At 52.3% G+C, this 21,027-nt stretch overlaps 1 protein-coding gene across 4 annotated transcripts in view; it reads left to right on the top strand.

The window, feature by feature from the left end:
• The window catches only part of TMEM266 (transmembrane protein 266), a 117,962-nt gene that overhangs the window by 84,524 nt on the left and 12,411 nt on the right, over positions 1 to 21,027 (top strand). For all 4 annotated transcript variants that reach the window (XM_071214315.1, XM_004468189.3, XM_004468188.4 and 1 more), the window contains 4 exons: positions 1,341 to 1,397; positions 2,576 to 2,714; positions 6,094 to 6,209; positions 19,636 to 19,825. In XM_071214315.1, coding sequence (XP_071070416.1) covers positions 1,341 to 1,397; positions 2,576 to 2,714; positions 6,094 to 6,209; positions 19,636 to 19,825 — 502 coding nt within the window. The remainder of the gene's footprint in view (positions 1 to 1,340; positions 1,398 to 2,575; positions 2,715 to 6,093; positions 6,210 to 19,635; positions 19,826 to 21,027) is intronic.

Raw genomic sequence — 21,027 nt, 5'->3', positions numbered from 1 at the left:
GTGGGCACCATCTGATGTGAAATACTAATCATCTTGGTTCAAGGAGGGGCCGGCAGACAAGTGTACCAGGATCATACAAGACCAAGTTTTATGGAAGGCAGTGGCATTTGGAGAGAGTTACCGCGGGTTGTAAGGAATTATTCATTCATACATATGTTCATTAACCCTAGTGTTTAATCACTGGGTCTACTCTATGCCAGCGATCAGGGGTGAAAGAAAGGAACCAACAGTGTCTCCTGTGCCCTAGATGAGGGGATTGGTTAGGTAGTTGCCACAATGGATGATTAAGTGCTGGGGAAGGGTAACTAGGGAAACCAGGGAAGAGCTACCAGCCAAGCCTAAGGAGATGTTAGGGCTTCATGGAGGTGACATTTGAGCTGAGGCCAGAAGGACAAGACCTTCATTGGGCAGAGAAAAGGGAAAGGGCCCATTGGTTAGGACACAGGCCACGGTGCTGGTACAAGAAAACCAAAAACATAGGGGCTTAACCAAAGTGGAGTTCCTAGCACAGAAGAGCAGGTTGGGTGGAGTTAAGGCTGGTCTGGTGGCTTGGGGCTGGCAGGGGCCCAGCCTGCTTCCTTTTTGCTGCTCAGTGCCCTGAGTTGAAGATGGCTCACCACCACGTGGACAACCCCTTTCCCATCTTTGGCAAGAGGGAAAGAGGAGGACGAGCCTAATCCTTTTAAGGGTACAGCCCATAAATTGTGCACAGGGCTTCTCCTCACCTGCCAGGGGCCAGAACTTAATCACATGCTACCCCTGGAGGTAAGGAAGCCTGGGAAATTTAGTCTTGAGCCAGCTGGCCAACCTCAGGCTTCACTCATTGTGGAAGGAGAGATCAGATCCTGGGGCAGGGAGCAGTCTTCACCCCCTGCAGAGACAAGGCAGTAGGAGAGAACGTGCATGTGTGAAGATTTGCAAGTGGCTTGTGGCATGAAGTCATGATGGGAGTAGCAAGAGATGATGCTGGAGAGGGAGGCAGGGTCCTGAATGTCATTCCAAGGGATGTGTCCTGAGAGCACCAAAGGGTTTGGGGCAAGGGGGTGGCACAGTCAGGTGTGTGCTACAGAAGACATCTCTGGCCAAGGGCAGAGTCTGCAGGTGGAGGGGCCAGTAGGAGGCCTTGCTGTAGCCAGATGGTAGGGGTGCATGGGGACCCTTGCAGTGGGAATGGAGAGGACACGTGGGCTGAGAGACGCTTAGGGGATGGTGAGGATTTTCCTATTATTGAACAAGGAAGCAGAGCTTCTGATTCTGAGCTCCAGAATCTTCTCCCTTGGGGGGTGGGGGTGGATTGGAGAGTAATAGCCATAACCTCTTTTATCTCCTCCTCTCCTCAGACTGTTCTGCGGATTGTGGTCCTTGGGATCTGGGATTACATCGAAAACAAAATAGAGGTAAAGACCAATGTCCACCTCCACCTCCACTCCCCATCCTGGAAGCTGAAACTTTTCACTGTCTCCTCCATTGCAGGGTGGGAGCCATCAAAAAAGGCCGTCACCTTCCTGCACTTGACCGCAGGAGTATCTTTGGCTGTGTATGTTGCCTGGGGTAGGGGTGGGGGTGGAAGCCGGTGAGGCACAAACTGAAAGTTTCCAGCAAAGAGAGGCTTTTTAAAAAATCTTAAAATTCAGATACATTTTCCAAGTGATTCTTGAATCAATTTTTAAAGCTTTTGAAATGCAGTTTAAAAGAAATTCATCCACTCTAAAATGGCGCAACGGTGGGATAACTGAGCAGAGAACCATAAAAGGGCTTCTTGGCCTGGATTTCCATGCAGGGTGTCCCAGCCAGGCTGTTCTGCTTCACATAGAAGGGTGGTGGGGAGTAGGTGAGTCAAGACGTCCACTAACGAGCCTCCCGGTCACAGCATGAGAGGGGCGGCACCTACCACAGGGAGCTTGGTGCACCCAGGATAAGGCAGGGTGGTCAGCCCCTGCTGTCCACTCCTCCCTCGCGGTCCCCTCTGTTTTTGAGCCTCTCTTTATTTGGGCCCAGTGCTTGGGGCAGACACAGAGGGTCCTGGCCCACAAAAGTCTTAGACCAAGGCCAGGCTGGGACGGGCAGGAGGGTGGTCAGGGCCCAGGGTTTAATCCCGCTGGCTGGGGCCCCCTCCTCTCCTAGCCCTGACCCGCCTCCGGGTCACTGGATAGAGATGAGATGCGGGTGCTGGGCTCCTGCTACCCTCCCCCGTGAGGGGTCCAGTGAGGTTGGCACAGTCCAGCTCGGCCCCTGACAGGGCCCTGGGATATGGGATGCAGGCCCCAACCCAAGAAGGGACAAGACGCTGGAAATGGAACAGTCCAAGAAGTCTGTGCTCGGGCTGGAGATGGGCTGCAGTCACCCGGGAGAAAGAGAAGGCTTAGGAGCACTTCTAGGAGATGCTCCCCGAGCAACCGAGGAGGCGAGGCGGGAGAGGCAGGCGAGGGGAGGAGAGGCGACCTGCCCAGCGCAGGCTTCCGAGAGGCTCCCCGGCACCAGCTTTGCCCGGCCTGGCTTCTGGTCCACCACAACCAGGATGGCCCCTGAGCCTGCGGGTCAAGACCAGGGCACCAGGACGCGTCTCCTCCCACAGGTGTTCGACGGGGCCGTGATCATCCTGTCCTTGGCCCCAATGGTGGCTTCCACCGTGGCCAACGGGCCCAGGAGCCCCTGGGATGCCATCAGCCTCATCATCATGCTCCGGATCTGGCGGGTGAAGAGAGTCATCGACGGTGAGTGGACTGAAAGGGGTCAGCGGGCTGGCAAGGTACTTTAGGGGGCGCTGCTCTGAGAACAGGAGCTGTCAGCTGAGCAAGGAGCCAGCCCATGGGAGGTGTGCAGATGGAGCGGGGGCCGATAGCCTGGAGAGAACCACCCCTCACAAGCTCTCAGATGCCACCTGAGCGTCCACTGCCACTCAGGGGTCACACGTTCATGCTGACGTGGCTGCTGTGTGTGCTGGATGGCGAGCCCCTCACTTGAGAGCCGACAGCAGAGCTGCACCTCTGGGGAGACCTACTCTTACCATCACCGGCGACTTGATGCCCACCTGCCACGGACCTCTGCCCCCCACCCCCAACCCCTGCCGCTAGTGGCCTACAGACTCACCACTAGCTTCGTCCAGGTCAATCCCCTGTTCCCTGCAGGGCTCATCCCACCTTATGTTCACCAAGCCTGTCCACGTGTAAGCAGCAGGAGGGTGTTTCTGTGGGAGCTGCTGGCTTGGTTGGGTTTCGGCCCAGGCTTCAAGCATCTTTAGGGACACACACTCCCCCCTCTGTCTCCATTTCCAGCAGGAGTCTGATTTTCTCCTTGCTCTATCCTTGCCTTGGCCACCACCAGAGGCAGGTGCACCCCCCACAGAGCCACCCTGACCTAGGGAGTGGAGGCCCTGACTCTATCTGGGTAAATGACCTATTTCTAGCAGGTAGAGACAGACCAGAGAGTGTTTCCTCCAGGAGGGGGCCTGGGTGGGGAGGGTCCTGGAAAGTTCATCTCTGGGGAAGGGTGGGGGTTACCGGGATGGAGTGGCCCAGAGGACGAGGGCACAGGCAGGTACTGAAGCCAATGTCTGGGCTCCAGAGGGTGGTCCTGGAACCCCTGGGGGCGTGTCAAGGAGGCCCACTCACCAAAGCCACGGAAGGACTTGACACGGAGCCTCCCATGGGTGGGCTGGCCACCTCCCCAAGAAGTGGGCTCCCTCCTGCAGTTTGGGGGCCTGAGGCCAGGTGGCCATGCAGAGGGGCCGGGCAGAGCAGAAAAGGGTTTTAGCTGTAAAACCCTTTTGTCCCCAGAATCTTACGCAGATGCCCATTGTATAAAATAGATTAAAAGTGGAGCTGCTTTAGGGGAAAAGGGAGTTGTTGCTTGAGGGTTATAGTGTCTCTAAATTTTAGAAATTTTTTTCACTAAAAAAAAAAAGTGGCACTACTTTGGTCAACTTCAAGTGGACAGGGCCCAAAGCCCACCTCCTTGCCTTCTCCCTCCTTCTCTGAGACACCTCCTGGAGCAGTTTTAAAACCACTGCAACAGACTTTTAAGGTCTTTTCCAGCCCTTAATTTTTATTGCAAATGATGGAAATTAGGGCCATGAGAATACTCCAACCCTGTGCCCAGTGGGTGGGAGGCAGGGAGGATGGGCTAAAGTCTCTTCCCCCAGGCTGGGCACCCTCTCCCAGGTCCCCAGCCCACACCCCGCCCTGTGAGTCCTGAGGGTTGGGCCTGTGCCCACCCCTGTGCCTTGTCAGGAGCCCCTAGTCCAGAGCCTACATCCAGCTGAAATGCGGTTGGGTCCAAGTCTGAAATGCCCAGGCTGGGGAAGGCTCTGGTAGCTCACCCAGTCCTTCCCTTTTCATTTGACAAATGGAGAAACTGAGGCCAAGAGGATGCGCGTCACATAGCAAGTCCCCACCAGTGCTTTTCCAGCTGCCCACTCTCCCCCGCCCCATGGCTTGGGCCCTGTTCTTGGCTCTGTCCGTGAGATCAGCTGCTCCCCTTGGGGCAGGAGCAGTGCCTTCTGGTTTTCTCTGCCAGCTCTGGCCAGCTGGACAACCTCACACTAATGGGTTTAGACAGCCCCTCCCTGCCCTGTGAATGTTCTCCCAGCAGTTCCCCCTATTTCCTCACATATCAGGCATGACTGTGCACTGGGAGCCTCTCACTGGAGACGAGCCAGGTGCCCGGATGGGTGCTAAATTGCTGCTCTTGCCCTGGGTGTGATCTGAGGTCTGAGGAGGCAGCGGCGGCTTGGGGCAAGGTTTCAGGGACACATGGGCTGCCCTCGAGTCTGGAAGCAAACAGAAAAATCCTGATTTCACTTCTCTGCATGATCCCTGCAGCAGCCAGAGAACATCTGGATGTTGGGAGTCTATGGGTGGAAAGAGGACTTGGATATCAGAGACGTGGCAGGCTGGAGAAGGCAGTGGCAAGAGAAGCCTGTGATCGAAGTTTCCAAGTAGCGCAGAGGGGCTGAGTTCTGAGAGGCACGAGAGGCTGAAGGGCAGAGGCCAGGCTAAGGTCAGGAGTTGATACCGAGACTTCCAAGGAACCCAGAGCTGCTGAGCTCAGAGAACGACCTGAGCAGAGGTACACGGAACTGCCACTGGCTGGGCCACCGTGGGGCCCTCAGGCCACAGAGTCCAGGCTTTCTCCTCTGAGTCTGGGTTATAAATAGCTCATCTGTGAGTTAACGGAGCCCCCAAATAACTGTGACTTAAAGCAGAAGTTTATTTCTCTCATGGGAAAGTCCACAGGTAGGCTGCCCGAGGCCAATATGGTGCTCTTTCTAGTCACGAGCTATTCTGTCTTTCTGCTATGCAGAGCTACCTTCCAAAGTCGTCTCATGGACCAAGATGGTGTCCCAGTGCCAGTCATCACATCCTCATTTTTTTTTTTTAATATTTTCTTTTTTTTTTTTTTTTTAAAGATTTATTTATTTATTTAATTTCCCCCCTCCCCTGGTTGTCTGTTCTTGGTGTCTATTTGCTGCGTCTTGTTTCTTTGTCCGCTTCTGTTGTCGTCAGCGGCACGGGAAGTGTGGGCGGCGCCATTCCTGGGCAGGCTGCTCTTTCTTTTCACGCTGGGCGGCTTTCCTCACGGGCGCACTCCTTGCGCGTGGGGCTCCCCCACGCGGGGGACACCCTTGCGTGGCACGGCACTCCTTGCGCGCATCAGCACTGCGCATGGCCAGCTCCACACGGGTCAAGGAGGCCCGGGGTTTGAACCGCGGACCTCCCATATGATAGACGGACGCCCTAACCACTGGGCCAAAGTCCGTTTCCCACATCCTCATTTTTTATTGCTGTCTTGTATTCCATTGTATGGATGTACCAAAATTCCTTTTTCCATTCATCAGCTATGTGCACAGCCAAAAGGTAAGGATCTATTATTGTGGAAAAAGTGGGAAACAGATATTGGGGGCCATCTAGCAGTCTGCCACAGTGCGTTAGCATTCTAGTCGTCTTGTACCTTCCGGAGCTGGACATTTCCCCCAAATCCTCAGGGTACTGCGCCTGGCCCTTAAACTGCTGCTGGCTGCAGGCTGGGGTCAGCTGCTCCCTGCCCAAGCCCTGCCATTGCCAGGTTCTTGACGGGGCTGTCTCTGTCTTCCAGCTTACATCCTGCCGGTGAAGGTGGAAATGGAGATGGTCATCCAGCAGTACGAGAAGGCCAAGGTCATCCAGGATGAGCAGCTGGAGAGACTGACGCAGATCTGTCAGGAGCAAGGGGTAATACACTGCCACTTTCCATTCTGTCCAGGCTCCTGCTGGGGACACTGGTGGTACCAGCCTAAAGCCCCAGGACGACAGAGCTGCCGGGGCCTCAGAGGTCAGAGAACAACTCCCCAGCCCATCGCTGGGGAACCAGAGGCCAGAGAGGGCAAAGTCCACCTCTAAGGTGGCTCCTGCTCAGCCCAGCCAGGCCTGGACCCAGCCCTGCCTCCAGACCAGGGTTTCTTTTCATTGCTCCACGATGACCATTCAGCTGCCCAGCCCAGTCCTGCCAAGTCACCAACTCAGTGCGTCGGGGTCTCACAGAAATGGTCTCCAAAGCAGGGGCCCAATCCTGACTGCAGAGGGCTGCTGAGCACCGCTGTGTGCCAGTTGCCACCCAGGACCCCCAGAGGACATGCACTGGTGTTAGCAGTGCTCGCTGTCCTCCAGGAGCAGCGGTGAAGACTCAGAGGCAGTGAGTCCTGTGAGGCCCTGCCCAGCGGAGCCAAGGGGCAGGTGGTGGGGCAGGGGAAGCCCTGCCGGGAGGCCAGAGGCCTGCATTCAAGCCCAGCCCTGCTGCTCCTTCCCCCTGGGACTTTGGCCAAGTCACTCCACCTTCTGCCCGTAGTTCCTTCATCTGTAACACGAGACAGCTGCTCCCACGTGAGTGAGACAGACGACCCCTTCTGTAGGAGTTAGAGAAAGGGCACAGGGGAATCTCAGGAAGTGGGACGACAGCTGGGCCATGCAGCAAGGCTTTGAAGTTGTCTGTAGAAGCACGCAGCCTCACGTGCAGGGAACATTCCAGTGCCAGCTGTGCAAGAGGGGAGTGCCACAAAGGGGCCTAGCTAGGTGGGGGGAATGTGTGTAGGTGGGTGGACCAAATGCCATGTATGGTCATCCCCCTTCTGCCACTTGGATTCTGGGGAGAGGACAGAGCTACTGCCCCTTGCTCCCTGAGCTGGGTAGCCGTGCCCACAGCACTGCAGGGTCCACAGGGCCGCCTGGCATGGATGCCCAAGCTGCACACCCTGCATGCATGCAGTGCAGCCAGGACGGGCGCCCCTCAGCCCCTCCCCGACCCCATGCTGGGGTGCTCAGGCGCTCTCAAAGGAGGCTCTAGGGGCTGAGGGCTCACCTGCCCTATGGCCCGGCACAGCCTGGCTATCTCATCCACCTGATGTGTCTCCTTGGTGTGTAAGCACCAGTCGAGCCGAGTGGCCCCCTGCCCCCAGACAAGCCCCATGCTGGCCCTCTCTGAGTTCTGGTCGTGCTGTGCCCCTGGCCTGCATCCCTTCCCCGCACAAGCCCCACCTATCTAATTCAGCGCTGCCTTCTTCGAGCTCTGACTCTCCGCAAACGTTGTGATCCCCTTCCCCAATGATCGCTGTACCCTCAGCCCCAAAGCCCTGATGGTCCGGCATCCACAGAGCCTGGGCACTCGCCACCAGGGGCATGGGTGGTTATTTGCAACAGGGGCTGCTGCTCCCACTGACCTGGAAGCTCCCAGGTCAGGCCTAGCAGGGCTCAGCGACCTGTTAGGTAGATCTTTCGGCCACTCAAACCCACCCTTGGAACTGGGGCAGGGGCTGGTGGGTTGGGAAGACCATGGAATGTCCCACAAATCAATCCCAGGGAGTGTCCCCACAGGAGCTCGCACGCAGTTTCTTCAGAACCACCCCCTTGGAATGACCTTCAGGGAAGCAAATCTTTTTCTCTATTTAGGAACACCATTGCCTTTCCTTTCGGCTCAGAATGCTTCTAAGTGAGAGGAGGGGAGATCAGGGGACACGGCCTCCGGAGCACACTGTCCGAGGGGGCCTGGGAGCTGAGCGGGCTGTACGGGGGCCTGGACTAGGAAGAAGGGTTCCGGCCCCTCCCTTCACTCACACTCTCACCCGGGCAGTCAGCACCGCTGGGCACCTGCTCTGTGCCTGGCCTTGAGCTGGACCTCAGGGACACCACTGTGGATAATGTGGCACCCGCCTTCTGGGGGACTCGGGGAGTTTCACAGGCCCATAAATCGACAGTGGCAGGCGTGTGTGGCCCCTGCTGAAGCAGGAACAGATGGGGGCGCTGCATGCCGGGGGGTGGGTAAGGGGTCCCAAAGGAGCTGGCATTTGGGCAGGACCTTTGAAGAAGGGTGCCAGGCAGAGGCAACAGCGAGAGGCATGAGTGTGGGTGGTGGGCAGGGTGAGTGCAAGGCAGTTCAGTGTGAGCAGAAGAGGTGGGGAGGGGGGATATAGGGAGCTTAGGAAGGGCCGCCCTGTCTTCCAGGGAGTCTGGACTTTGTCCTGCAGGGAAAGAGGCAGCAGCGGGGTTATCTGCTCCTGTTTGAATTTTTGGCGGATCTTTCTGGCTGCTGGAGGAGGATGGCTGGAGCAGGGCAGAGGGGGGTAGGAAGCTGGGCGGGGGGGCTATAGAAACCATGCTGGTGAGAGAAGGTCTAGATTTGGGGCAGAGGGCAGCTCTGGGTGCCATTCAGAAACTGGCTGGAATCCCAGCCTGGCAGCTCTCAGTCTTCTGTCTTGTAGGAAGAAAAACACTTGACTTTGCTGCAGTTGGCGGCGTGAGCGACATTGACACAGTGCGGCATCCACCCTTCATAAATTAGTAGCTGCCCAGCCCTGTGGGGACATGTTGACCCTGCCACACGCCTCCCAGCAGCAGCCCATGTGCCACGTGGCCTAGAGAAACCCACGGTTCCCACCGTGACCCCTGTCCCAAGCCCCCTGGGGACCCCAGATCATGCACTCCTGGTTCAAAGTCTTCCCCACATGTGGCCTCCTTCCTGGGGGGTGAGCAGCCAAGGGGAGCCGCTCTTGGATTCTGCACAGGAAAGTGCCAATAAATAAAAGACAGATTCCCTCTAGGTAGTGACATCTGGAAAAGAGATGAACAGAAGCAAGCCACATTAATTTAAAAAACACCTGAAGCCTGTCATCGTAGTTAAGACAGCAAAAAGGGCCAGACAGGCTGGAATCCCCACTGACCGCAGAAGGGGGACAGCAGAGAAACCAGGGTACGTGCTCCCAAAGCTCGGTGGTGTGCCCTCGCCACCCAGCAGAGCAGACACCCCGCTGTCAGCTGTATTCTGAGATCAAGTTTGAGCTGTGACTAGGCAGCAAGATCCCTAAAGAAATGAGTGTCGACCCATAGAAAGTCAAGCTGGCCCCAGAAAGTCTCTCTTAGAGGGAGCAGTACCTGGAGTGGTTAAGAATAGACGTTAGAGGCACGCTGAGTTCAAAGTCAGCTTGGCCACTTACTAACTAGCCTTGTGGCTCTGGGCACTGATGGGACCTGTGTGAGCCTTGGTTTTCCTAATCTGAAAAATGAGGATAGTCACAAAGCCTTGAGGGGTGGTTATGAGACTGCTTACTTAGCCCAAAACCTGGCTAATAGTGATCACATGGGCGCTACCTCTGGAGAGTCCACCCCGTCCCAAACACTCCCCTATTTTATAAGTAAGAGCACTAAGGAGTGGAGGCTTGCTTGATTGCATACAGCTCAGGTCTCTGAGCAGGAAATAGATCTAGGGGTCCCATCGTGAACAAGGTTCTTTCCCAGACTACCCCGCTGCATAATCTAATCAATATCTCCACTGAGACCTCAGCTCATGCCCCGGGTGGCTTTAATCTGCAGCCTGGAGCAGCTAGTTCTCGGCAGGCACAGACCCGACTCCACTGAGCTGTCTTGGCGGTGTCTCCAGAGATGCTCTGGCCATCAGGTCATTGCTTCTCTGTGACTTGCTACCTCTCCCTGCTGGAATTCTCAGAGTTGAATGAAGCAATTTCCAACCTGAGTTCATACTTGCTTCCTTAAAAACTGAAATTTACCCAAGTTCCAATGAAATGTGTAGAGTCCCAGTTTAAATGCAACACCCACTCTGCAGTCACTTTGCTTTCTCCTTGGGATGTGTTTCTATAAACATTTGCCAAGACTTTGCTCATCTTAGCTTTAAAAAAAAAAACAACTGTCCTAAAAATTCATTTTTTAAGATCGTTTTAGAGTTAAAGAGAAATTGGGACAATATTAACATCCCATTAGTATCATACATTTGTTACAATTAATGAGCCAATATTGATATATTCTTACTTTATTCAGATTTCCTTAGCTTTTACATCATGACCTTTCTTTGTTTCAGCATCCCACATTACATGCAGTCGTTATGTCTCCTTAAGCTCCTGTTGGCTGTGACAGTTTCTGAGCCTTTCCTTGTATTTGATGACCTTGACAGTTTCAAAGAGTACTTTGTAGAATGTCCATCTACTAGGATTTGTCTGATGTTCTTCTCATGATTAGACGTGAATGTGTGTGTTTTTGGCAGGAGGACCACAGAGATGAAGTGATGTTTTCATCACATCCTGTCAAGGGTACCTGCCATCCACATGACTTATCACTGTTGATGTTGGCCTTGGTGACCTGGCTGAGGTTGTGTTTTTTCTCCATTGAAAAGTTTTTCATCTTAGGTTTTTAAGAACAATTGTATTGCTTTTATCCATGACCCCATGGAGACTCTTGGGTGACAAGTGGTTTGCCAGTTTCTTGCATGAATACCACGTGCAATTCATCTTCTGTGCCCCAAGGTAGCTCATTTCTTACCACAGGCCACCCCCAAGGTGCCACAGAAGCATAGAATATTATGGATGAGAAGCATCCGGGAGGGCATTCTGCCCATTCCTGGCTCTGGTAGATGGAGAACCTGAGACCCATAGGAAAGAGACATTCCCAGCGTCCCACAGCAGTTAGGAGCTTAGGACAGACACTGGGGTCTCTTAAGGCGCAGGCCAGTGCTTCTCCCTGGACTACCCTGCCGCTCTGGTCTTGGCAGGGAGACAGAATTCACTGCTTCTCACATTCCCACCATCTCTGGGCACAGCTCATCCTCAAGAGATTCCAACCGGGAAAGGAAAACCTAGGGCGTTCGGGGCAGGGACAAGGGACACTCTGTTGGTGGGTCATACCCCTACCCCCAGCCCCGGCCAGCCTCTGAGGTCTGCTTCCAGACTGTGCCCACTGCTACAAGGAAAGCCTCGCACCCCCGATTCAGCAATTCTTCAGCTGCAAGTTCTTATTTTGTTCTCTGTCTGGGTGCTTGCCAGAATGTCCTTGAGCGTTAATCTCACTTGTTCTTACACAGATGAATTCCAAAGGTGGGATGCTAGTTACTGTCCTTGAGAGAGACAGTGGTAACTTTTTGTCTCTCTCTCTGTACTGGCTGCTCCAGAAATTAAAGCTATTGTAGATGCTGCAATTAAAATCAATGTAATGATATATTGTTCCTGTTATGACACCATATCTGAAATTTTATGTATGACCATGCCCAGGAGCTTGCTCTGATTTCAAAACAGATTCTGAAGTTTCTATTACACCTGCTCTTTGCCCTTTCACCTTGTAAAAACCTTTGACCTCAACGATGTGATCTGCTCTGACCACTGTCAGCGTTTGTTTCTCTTCCCCACTGGGTCCTTTGGGAAGGATGGAGAGAAGTTAAGTTCTCTTTTCTCAGCACCATTCATCCTGAGATGGTTGGGTGTGGGCTCGATCTAGGGTGGCTTGAGGCCCAGTCTCCAAGCAGAGCCCGGGGACACCGCAAACCCCTTGGGACAGCCTTAGGCCTAGGATGGGGTCAGTCCTTGAAGAGGAGTCCTGTGTGGGAACAAGTTGGAGGGGCAGGGAGAGTCCTTTCATATGAGGAGCTGGGAAGTTGGATTCAAACCTCAGCTCCGCTAATGACTAACTGTGTCCCTTGGAGCAAGCCACAAGTTCCTGAGCCACAAGTTCCTCCTTGGAAAAATGGAGGAAACAAGGCTCACATCACACGGATGCCATGAAGATTAAATATAATCAAGTAATGGCTATGAAGTCTGGCCCATTGGAGGCTCACCATAAATGCAAAAAGAGGAAAAATGATACTCAATTCATTTGTATAATGGTGACCATTACAAATGTCCTATCACATACTTGAGCTCATTTTGACTTTGATCCTTACTCCACCTTGGAAAGTTGGTAGGCTAAGTATTATTAACCCCTTTTACAGATGAAAAGACTGAGGCCCAGAGATGCTTTTTACCTGCCCAGTTTGTTATGGAAGTGCTGGGATTGGATCCAGGACTTCAGTGTTCTTTTTCCCAAACCAGAAATAGGATATCGGTACAGGTCACCATTAGTTAGGATGAGTAACACTAAATTGTACATCAAACAAACCCAGAAACCTCAGCAGCCTAACACAAGAAACATATTTTTCACTCAGGGTATAGTCCAATGCAGGTGGCAGTGGGCGGAGTGAGGTAGCACTCTGCTCCACACAGCCATGTAAGTCCCCAGGCTCCTCCCTCTTCTAAGTCCTTTGATTTTCTTCATTCAGATAAGAAAGGAAGAGTAGAGAATTGTGCATGGAAGGTTTTTATGGGCCATGCCTGAAAACAGTGACATCACTTCTGCTCCCATTCCATTCCAAGACCCAGTCACACTGTTAGAGCTAAAGGCACCAGATGCTTGCAGAAGTGGTCTGTGTGCCCTAGAAGAAAACAGACACCTGCTCCAGTCACCTTTTCTATATAATAGGACCACTGGGCTCACAACACTTCCTACATCCTTCCTCTCCTTATATAGCAAGAGGCACAATTTCTCTCATTAAAGTTCTCCCTTGATGGCTACATGTCTCCCTGGCCTGTTTCCTGAAGAAACAAAGTGATAATCCTGACTCCAAGCTATCAGCATTTCTGACAGAGGAAGGTGGAGGGGAGAGGGACGACACCATGCTCCTCCCCTCCGTCCACTCCTTCTGTCTTTCATTTGCAGCAGTCATAGTAAACTTGGTAGGTCGTGGGAGTCCTGACTGCAAAGCCTGGGCTCATCTTCCCTATCTGTGGGCCCCATTGCTTCCTGGTGCTCAGCACCCTGAGAGAAAGCCTATGGTGCTGCACAAATTGCTCGCCTTTGAGGCTAGGCAGACAGCTCAGTGAAGGGCCTCCCTGGTCTCAAGGGGGCCAACAGCCCGTCTGCTTGGCCAGAAATTGCAGAAGGGGATTCAACCCTGGGTTCTGGGATAGAGCCTGAAGCTGGCTCATTCTGGAGCCCCTTCTTTTCCTGCAGAAACCACAATCTTCCAGATCATGACAATGGCCTTTGTTACCTGTATTATTCAAGCATTGCACTGTGGGAAGTGAAGTGTTCTTGGGTTTTTGTTTTGTTTTGTTTTGTTTTTAACATGGGAAGTGATTTGTAAAACAGCCGATAGCTTTAATAACAAGCCTATTTAGCTGATAAAATTAGCCATCAGAGGAATAACTTATGTTATCCTTATGCCATAATTTAAATTTATGGCCAACCAGCAGTCATCTTCACAGTGGATGGAAAGGGGCCAAGGTTGGATTCAGCTTCACCCTGCTCCTAAATCATCAGTTTGCAACTGTCTCCTGATTTTTTTATTGTTACCAACAATGGTGAAACTAATGGAAATAAACATTGGATGCCATCCCAACAGCAGATGGGTTTGAAGGCAGGGCAGTCTGCTGAGCGCACTAATAGGATGGAGCAAAATTATTGCTATTGAATTAGATACCATCAAGCTTCTGGCCAAAGTGTGCATTGATCAGGCCAAGGCCCGTGTCAACTGTACTGGCAGCCAGAGCATTAAAGCAGAGATGCGCTGGGGGTGCCCGCCCTGCCGCCCCTGTGGGTCTGGCCCCGCCCATATGCATTAAAAGCCCAGCCATGATGGAAGGTGCCTGACTCACCCAGTAATGCATGCTGAGGCTTCCCTGCGGATCCCGGCTGATCAGCAGGTTATCAGATTAGAAATACTTACCCAATGACATGCATTAAGTGGGGCTGTGATTGTACTTTCTTTCCAAGTCTAGGGATAGCCTTTTTTTCCCACTGGGCCTGTTTGCCTATGGCAGATTTGCTTCATTTTCTCATCAAAGCCACTGTGCCTCTTCTCTCCTGGAGGCCGAGGCCCATGTCAACCCTGGAGAACTTGGTGCCATGAGTGTGAGGCTTCAGTTTTCAGCAGTTTGACTTTGAGTGTCTAGGGGTGGGTTTTGGCATTTATCCTGCTTGGTTTCTTGAATTTGTGGGTTGATATCTCTCCTTATTTCATTCTTCTTCTTCTGAGCTCCAGTGATGTATTTTTTTTTTAACGTTTTGACCATGTCTTACATCGCACTCACTCCGTGTTCTGTCCTTCTCATTCTCTTTGTTCCTGCTTTTAGGTTTTCACACTTTCTGTAATCATCGTCAGCTTCAACAATCCTATCTTCTGCTAAACCCATCCAATTGAATACTCAGCTTGAAATCAGATATTGTACCTTAAGGTTCTAAAAATTTCATTTGGTTCTTTTTATAGTTTCTAATTCTCTGCTGAAGTGCTGCATCTAATTTGTCCATCTTTTCCTGTCTTTTCTTTAACATATAACTCACAGTTATTTTGAAGTTATTAATGCAAATATTTGTACCATCTCTAGGTCAGCTTCTATTAGCTGCTTTATGTCTTGATAATTGATCACTTTTTCCGGCTTATTTGCATGTCTAGTAATTTTTATCATATGCCACACATTGTTCATGATGCATTTTATAATGCTGTGGATTATGTTTTTTCCTATGTTGGCTTTCTGGGGATGGGACATTTCAACTGAGAGCAATGGATGGGCCCTCATGACAGCACCAAGAGTTTACTGGCACTTACACTTTATTCCCTCCAATCAAGTTTCCAGAGCCAGCACAGAGATCATCTTAGACTCAGGATTCAGCTAGTCCATTTGCCTTATTGGACTCATAGTGAAAGTAAATCCAAGAGAAGAAAAGAGATTTACCCAAAGTCAGAGTGCGTAAGGGGCGATGGCCTAGAGCCCAGGCTTCTTACTCTGGTCCTTGCTTGTTCCCCATAGGAACCTCTTGCTCTTTCCTGGCCCCCACTGCCATCAAGCTCCCTCTATTCTGTTTGTATTATGGTGGAGCTGAGTCACTTGGTCTTTCACGTAAGGTTGCAATTCCCTAACACAAGATCTATAAGCCAGAGACATGGGTTCTGGTCTCAGCTTTGCTTCCGAGGCACTGTGATATCCTGGGCTAATGATGTCATATGGGTGAACTGATATCCTGCGACTCAATGGCACCTTTCAATTGGGGGAGGGAAGCACATGTGACCATGTTAAGAATAGTGGAATCATGAGCCAGGCTCTGGGGGCCTCAGCTGGAACATCCTGAGAATCCCCTGAACTGTGACAGCCAATGACCAGAGCTGAAAGCCAGTTAGCCCATCTGCAGTTCCTCTTTGTGGAGTCAGTTATTTCTTCTCAGGGCAAGGGCTGAGAGCAACCAGGCTTCCCCATACCCTCTGGGTAAGAAGCTTATAAAAATCTGTCCCCAAAGCTGGTTGTCCTCTCCCTCACCCCCATCCCAACACATTATTCACTTCCTAAATAATTCTTTTATCCTTCCTCTTATCTCTATCTCCACTGTCCCCACCAAGTAAATTCTGAATTGGTCATCTCTCACCTGGACTAGTATAGTAGCCTTCCAGTTGGTATTCCCATATCCACTCCGCAGCTAGCAGAATCCTTTCAAAATGCATATCTGAATCGTCATGCCACCACCTCCACCACTGTGCCCGTCTCTATGAAAGATTTCAGTGATTTATTCTTGCTTTGTAAAGACTAAGGTCCTTATCGCCTTACTGTGGCTACAAGGTCCTGCTTGGCATGGCCTCTGCAGCCTCTCCAGCCCATCTTGCATGCTGGTCCTCCGACTTTCTTGCATACTATGCTTCTGCCTGCCACGGGAACCACCCCAGTGATGCTCAGAGGAGACATGTTCCCTGTAGTGCAGCAGATGATCCCCCTTGCTGGGGCCTCCCAGGACTTACTGCCAAGCTAGAGAAGGCATTTTCATTCCAAAACACATACAGAATTTTAACATGGCCCTCATCATAATTTACCTACTTCTCAGTGATTGAAGGACAGAATGAATGCATGGGAGAGGACTACATTGGAGTTTTTATCTTCAGTCAAAATTTTTGCTTCTGTGTATGTGCCTATGCCTGCATATGTGGGCCTGGGGCTGGGCAAACACTGGCCTCACGCTGTCTAGCCTGAATTCCGGTGGGACACTTACTGGGCAGCTACATATCAATTACAAGCCATCAATAATGCATCCGCTCAGAGTGGCCTAGGAGGCCATTAGCTGGGCCTGCCGGGCCCTGATTAGTGGCCTCGGAGAAAGTGGACTGGGTGTGCCCATGGGATGTTCAGATCTGCCTGGGCAGGAGGAGCTTCCAGCCCCAGCAGAGGCCTGGAGGGTTGCCTCATGGACCCTCCATGACCTCTGAAACCCTGCGGCTAGAGAGGCAAATTGTACCCTCTTCCCCTGCTCAGAAGGCCACCCTATAATAAGCCAGCCTGTCTTTCTCACCCTCTGAGACCAAAAGTCACAGTTGAGGGCTGGGTGGCTGAGTCCAGGGCCTTAGCCCAGGGTCAGGGCTGAGTCTGAGACAGGGATCTGGGCTCAGTATGTGACCAGGATTGGGATTCAGTGTGTGTCTCAGCTCTGGGCTTGGGTTGGGGCTCAGTTTGTGGTTGGAGTCAGGCTGTCTGCACCATAGAATTTAGTAAAGATGCCTGATTTTATTAATTTATTTAAATGTTCTTTCAATAATTTTTACTGAGTGCCTCCTGTGTACCAGACAACAAAACAGACAAGGTCCCTGCTCTTATGGAGATTATATTCTGTTGAAGGAGAAATGTGAGTAGTGGTGTGCTGGAATTTGCACTAGCTTGTGAGAACTGATTGTACACATCTCTTCCCAACTCAGCGTGACATCATGTGGGTAGCTTGAAATTGGCCAAGGTGGGAGTATTTACACCACAGAAATTGGCATATGCCACTAATCAGTCTTTTTAAAATATATATATTATTTTTTTATTTTAACCAGCACACACTGGGGGTTAAGAGAGCCATAACTAGTATACAGAGTCCCTAAATAAAAGTGTGGTGTCACCATACATATTTAGCTCTTCTCCTCCCCCAAAAAAACCCTAAAATGGTAGAAAATACATTAACAAGTAAGAACCCATTAGGGCAAAGAAGAGGATAAGAGATTTCAGTGGATTGGGGGAAAATGGAGAGCAGATGAGAAAGTGGTAACTGATCTAGCAGAACAGAGAATTTAAACCCAAGAGGGGTCAGTGAGAGAAATGGGCTAATTCTCCCCTCAGTTTCCCCAGGAGTCTGGGAGGAAGGCAGTAAGGTGTGACACTGAAAATGGGGGGCAGGAGGGTTTGGCTGAGAATATGTACACATAATAGTTGGACCTCCTGGGCTCCCTTCCAAATCCTGCACAGCCAGGAGACGATGTTCTCCCACCCTACAAGACTCAGGAAGGTTTATTCTCTACAGAACTTGAACCAGAGGGCCCAGCAGGCAGGCACTGGTTAGGCACGGGTCTGGGGAGAGGAGTAGGGCTAACAACCAGGATTAAATGAAAGTCCTTACCCCAACATTGGGACACTCTGCCCCATTCCTCTGCCCTCTCCCAGGACAAAGGCAGCCAGACATTTATTTCCAAGCAAGAGGCTGGAGAATTCTCTACAAAAATTAGTGGTCCCAGAGACAAAATCTGTAGACATGCATATTTGGAGGTTACCCCAATGCCAGTTTGCTACCCAGCCCTCCTAGTGTTACTAAATGTTTTTAGTTATGTGTATGTCTTATTTCACAAAGATGCAGTTAGTAAAATTAAAATAAATAAAAACATCAGAAGGTAGTAAGTGCTGTGCAGAGAATTCAGATGGCTGAGGGTGTAGTGCCTGAGAGGCTGCCTCAGGTGGGGTCAGGGAAGGGCTCCCTGGGGGGGAGCCAGCCATGTGCTCTGGGAGCAGGGGGAGCAGCTGGGAAAGTGGCCCTGAGACCCACACGTGCTTGATGTGTTTAAGGGACAAGAAGAAGATCCATGCCGCTGGGGCAGTGGGAGGTAGAGATGAGGTCAGCCAGGCAGGCAGGGAGAGATGTGCACCCGCCTTGTAAGCCAAGAATAAAGAGTTTGGGTTTTCTTCTAAGTGAGGTGACACACCAGTAAGGTTTATGGACAAGAGGGTGACATCATCTGATTAAGATTTGAGAAGAATCCTTCCAGCTCCTGCTGGAGAATGGATGTTTGAGGGGCATAAAAGCGGCAGGTGTCCGGGTGGCGCTGGCAGTGGAATTGGAGGGAAGTAGGCAGGCTTGGGATACATTTTGGAGGTAGAGCTGGACTTGGTGGCAAATTGGATGTTGGGGTGAGGGAAAAGGAGGAAGTCATGGAGGTGCTTAGATCTGGGGTTCCAGCTCAAATGAGATGAAGACATAGAAGAAGATTTGGGAAGATAGTGATATTTTGCCCAGGCTGACTTTATGCTCCTGTGAGCCAACCAGGTGGAACCACGACAGGGAATTGGAGGTGAGAGTCTGACATGCCACAGAAGGGTTAGGGCTGGAGATAGGGATTTGGGCATCATTGGCAAAGGTAGGGCGCCCAAGCCCTGGAATTCCTGATACCCCTAACTGTGCCTCAAGCCTTGGGGGTTTCACCCAGGCTCTTGTGCAGACGCCCTGCTAAGTGTCTTTGGAACACTAGGTGGCAGCAAAGGTGCTCCTTCTGCACTGAACCCACCCTTCAATCACCAACTCAAACCTTGCCTCGCCCTTCTGTCCTAGGAAGGCCCTAGAATATGGGCAGCCAGCCTAGCCACAAACCCAAAAGGCACCCGGGAAGCTTCCCCTGGCAAAAGAGAAACCAAAACCAACATTTGTGAAATATTCATTTTTCTAAACAAAGCCCTTCCAATGCACCCACATCTCCAAAGAGCTCTGTGGGTGAAAAATCCCATTTTACAGATAAGGAAACTGAGGCTCAGGAGAGGAAAAGGGACTCGCCCACAGCCTCATGGCCAGTAGGCTGCCAGGGTTGTCCTCTCTGACTGGGAGCTGTCACCACTCCTCAGAACACCACACGGAAGGGGAGTAGGTGCTGCTGGAAGACAAATGAAGCAGTGGGCAGACTGGCCTGCACGGAGTGAGAGCCGGGCTGGCTCCCGAGGCTGGCCACGCCCCTGGCCATGGGTGTCAGGAGTTTCTCCCTTCCATTGACAAGCACCCCTTGGGGGTCGCACATCTGGGGAAGTAGCTAGGGCCAGAGTGCACCCCATGTGTTTCCTCTCGTGGCCATCTTGTTCTCATAAGATTATCTGAGATTAGACACAGGAATACACTTTATTGCTTGGAAAAGTCTCCATAAATCCAAGGTCCTTGTGATTATTAGAGGTTTCTAAGGCAGGCACCATGCAGCTTTGGTTCCTGAGCGCCCCAGCCCTGGCCTGGCCTCCCTGTGCCTCCGGCCCTTGCCCCCGCGTGGCCCGGCTCCCTCCCTGCAGCAGCCCCACGGCTCCTCTTCCTCCTGCAGTTCGAGATCCGGCAGCTACGCGCGCACCTGGCGCAGCAGGACCTGGACCTGGCGGCGGAGCGGGAGGCGGCGCTGCAGGCCCCGCACGTGCTCAGGCAGCCCCGCAGCCGCTACAAGGTGGTGGAGGCTGGCGCGTGGGACGAGGAGACTGCGGCCGAGAGCGTCGTGGAGGAGCTGCAGCCCTCGCAAGGTGAGCCCACCGTGCCTGCGCCCTCTGCCTCGCCTCCCAGCTGGAAGGTCGGTGGCCGCAGCCATCCCCACCCTCTCCACCCACTCCCCACCGTCTCTGAGGCCCCTCGTGGGGTCTTCTATTTGCAAGAGTGTACTCTCTCAGCCTGTGATGGGGGAGCAGGTCACTCAGAGATCAGTACCCCAAAACTGCCTTTCCAGCCCACACATGATTGGGAAATAATCGCAGTGACTTGTACGTTCCACACCTGTGTGCTTTGTGCATGCTCTCCTGTCCTCCTGGCCACCAGGGGAGGAGCTCTGATTTTCCTGGTTGATGAGTGATGAACAGAGGCCCGGAAAAGTTGTGCAAAGCCACATGGCTAATAAATGGCAGAGTTGGGCCTCAGCCCCCAGCCTGGGACTCTCCTACTGGGCCGCACTGCCTGCCGGGATCCAGACAAGGTCAGCCTGAGCCTGGAGCAGATCGTGAGGCCAGTGATGGTGGGCCTGGGAGCCCGGCCACAGCCCGGGGCAGGGTACTCCATGGAAGGGATGGGGATCTAGATCTGAATCCTCACTCTTCCATCGGCCGGCCGTGTGGCCCTGCACAGGGGGCTTACCCTTTGCAGGCCCAGCTGCAAATGGGCGCACTGCTGAGCTTTCTTCACAGTAGCTGAGCTGCTCTGGGGACCAGTGCGAGCGGCGCCCAGGGCTGAGGAAATGCCTGTTTTGTGGTCGAGTTCAAGGCCTCACCTTGAGGCAGCCATACCCAATCTGTGGCTTCCTGCGTGGGCTCGGGCCAGGGATGGAGCCTCCGCTCTGGGGGTTCGGGAGCCAGGCAGGAGGGGCTCCTAGGTGCTCGGGAGTCGTCCGCTCCCCAGGCGTCCTTCCTGCTCAGGTCCGAGTCCTCTCCACCCTAACTTTTGTACCTGAAAGTATCATCACTGGACTGATGGTTAAAGGGTTTCTTCCTTTTGCCAAGGACCTCTTTAGAATATTGCCTCGCCCTAATAATTTAGACTATATATTTCCAGATGCACATTTTCACCTAAAGGTAGCGAAGATTCATCAACTGCCTCCAAGTGGGGATCTTTGCAGCTGGGGTCTCGTTCCCTTTCACACTTTCTTTTTCTTTTAAGTAGAAGGAAACTCAGACTCGGAGAGTTAGGAGAATTGCGTGGGGCCACACAGCCAGGAAGCGGTGGCTCTGGGCTTAGAGCC

The sequence above is a fragment of the Dasypus novemcinctus genome, chromosome 3 (genome assembly GCF_030445035.2).
Source record: "Dasypus novemcinctus isolate mDasNov1 chromosome 3, mDasNov1.1.hap2, whole genome shotgun sequence".
Classification (NCBI taxonomy): Eukaryota; Metazoa; Chordata; class Mammalia; order Cingulata; family Dasypodidae; genus Dasypus; species Dasypus novemcinctus.
This window is presented reverse-complemented; position numbering and strand designations above follow the sequence as displayed.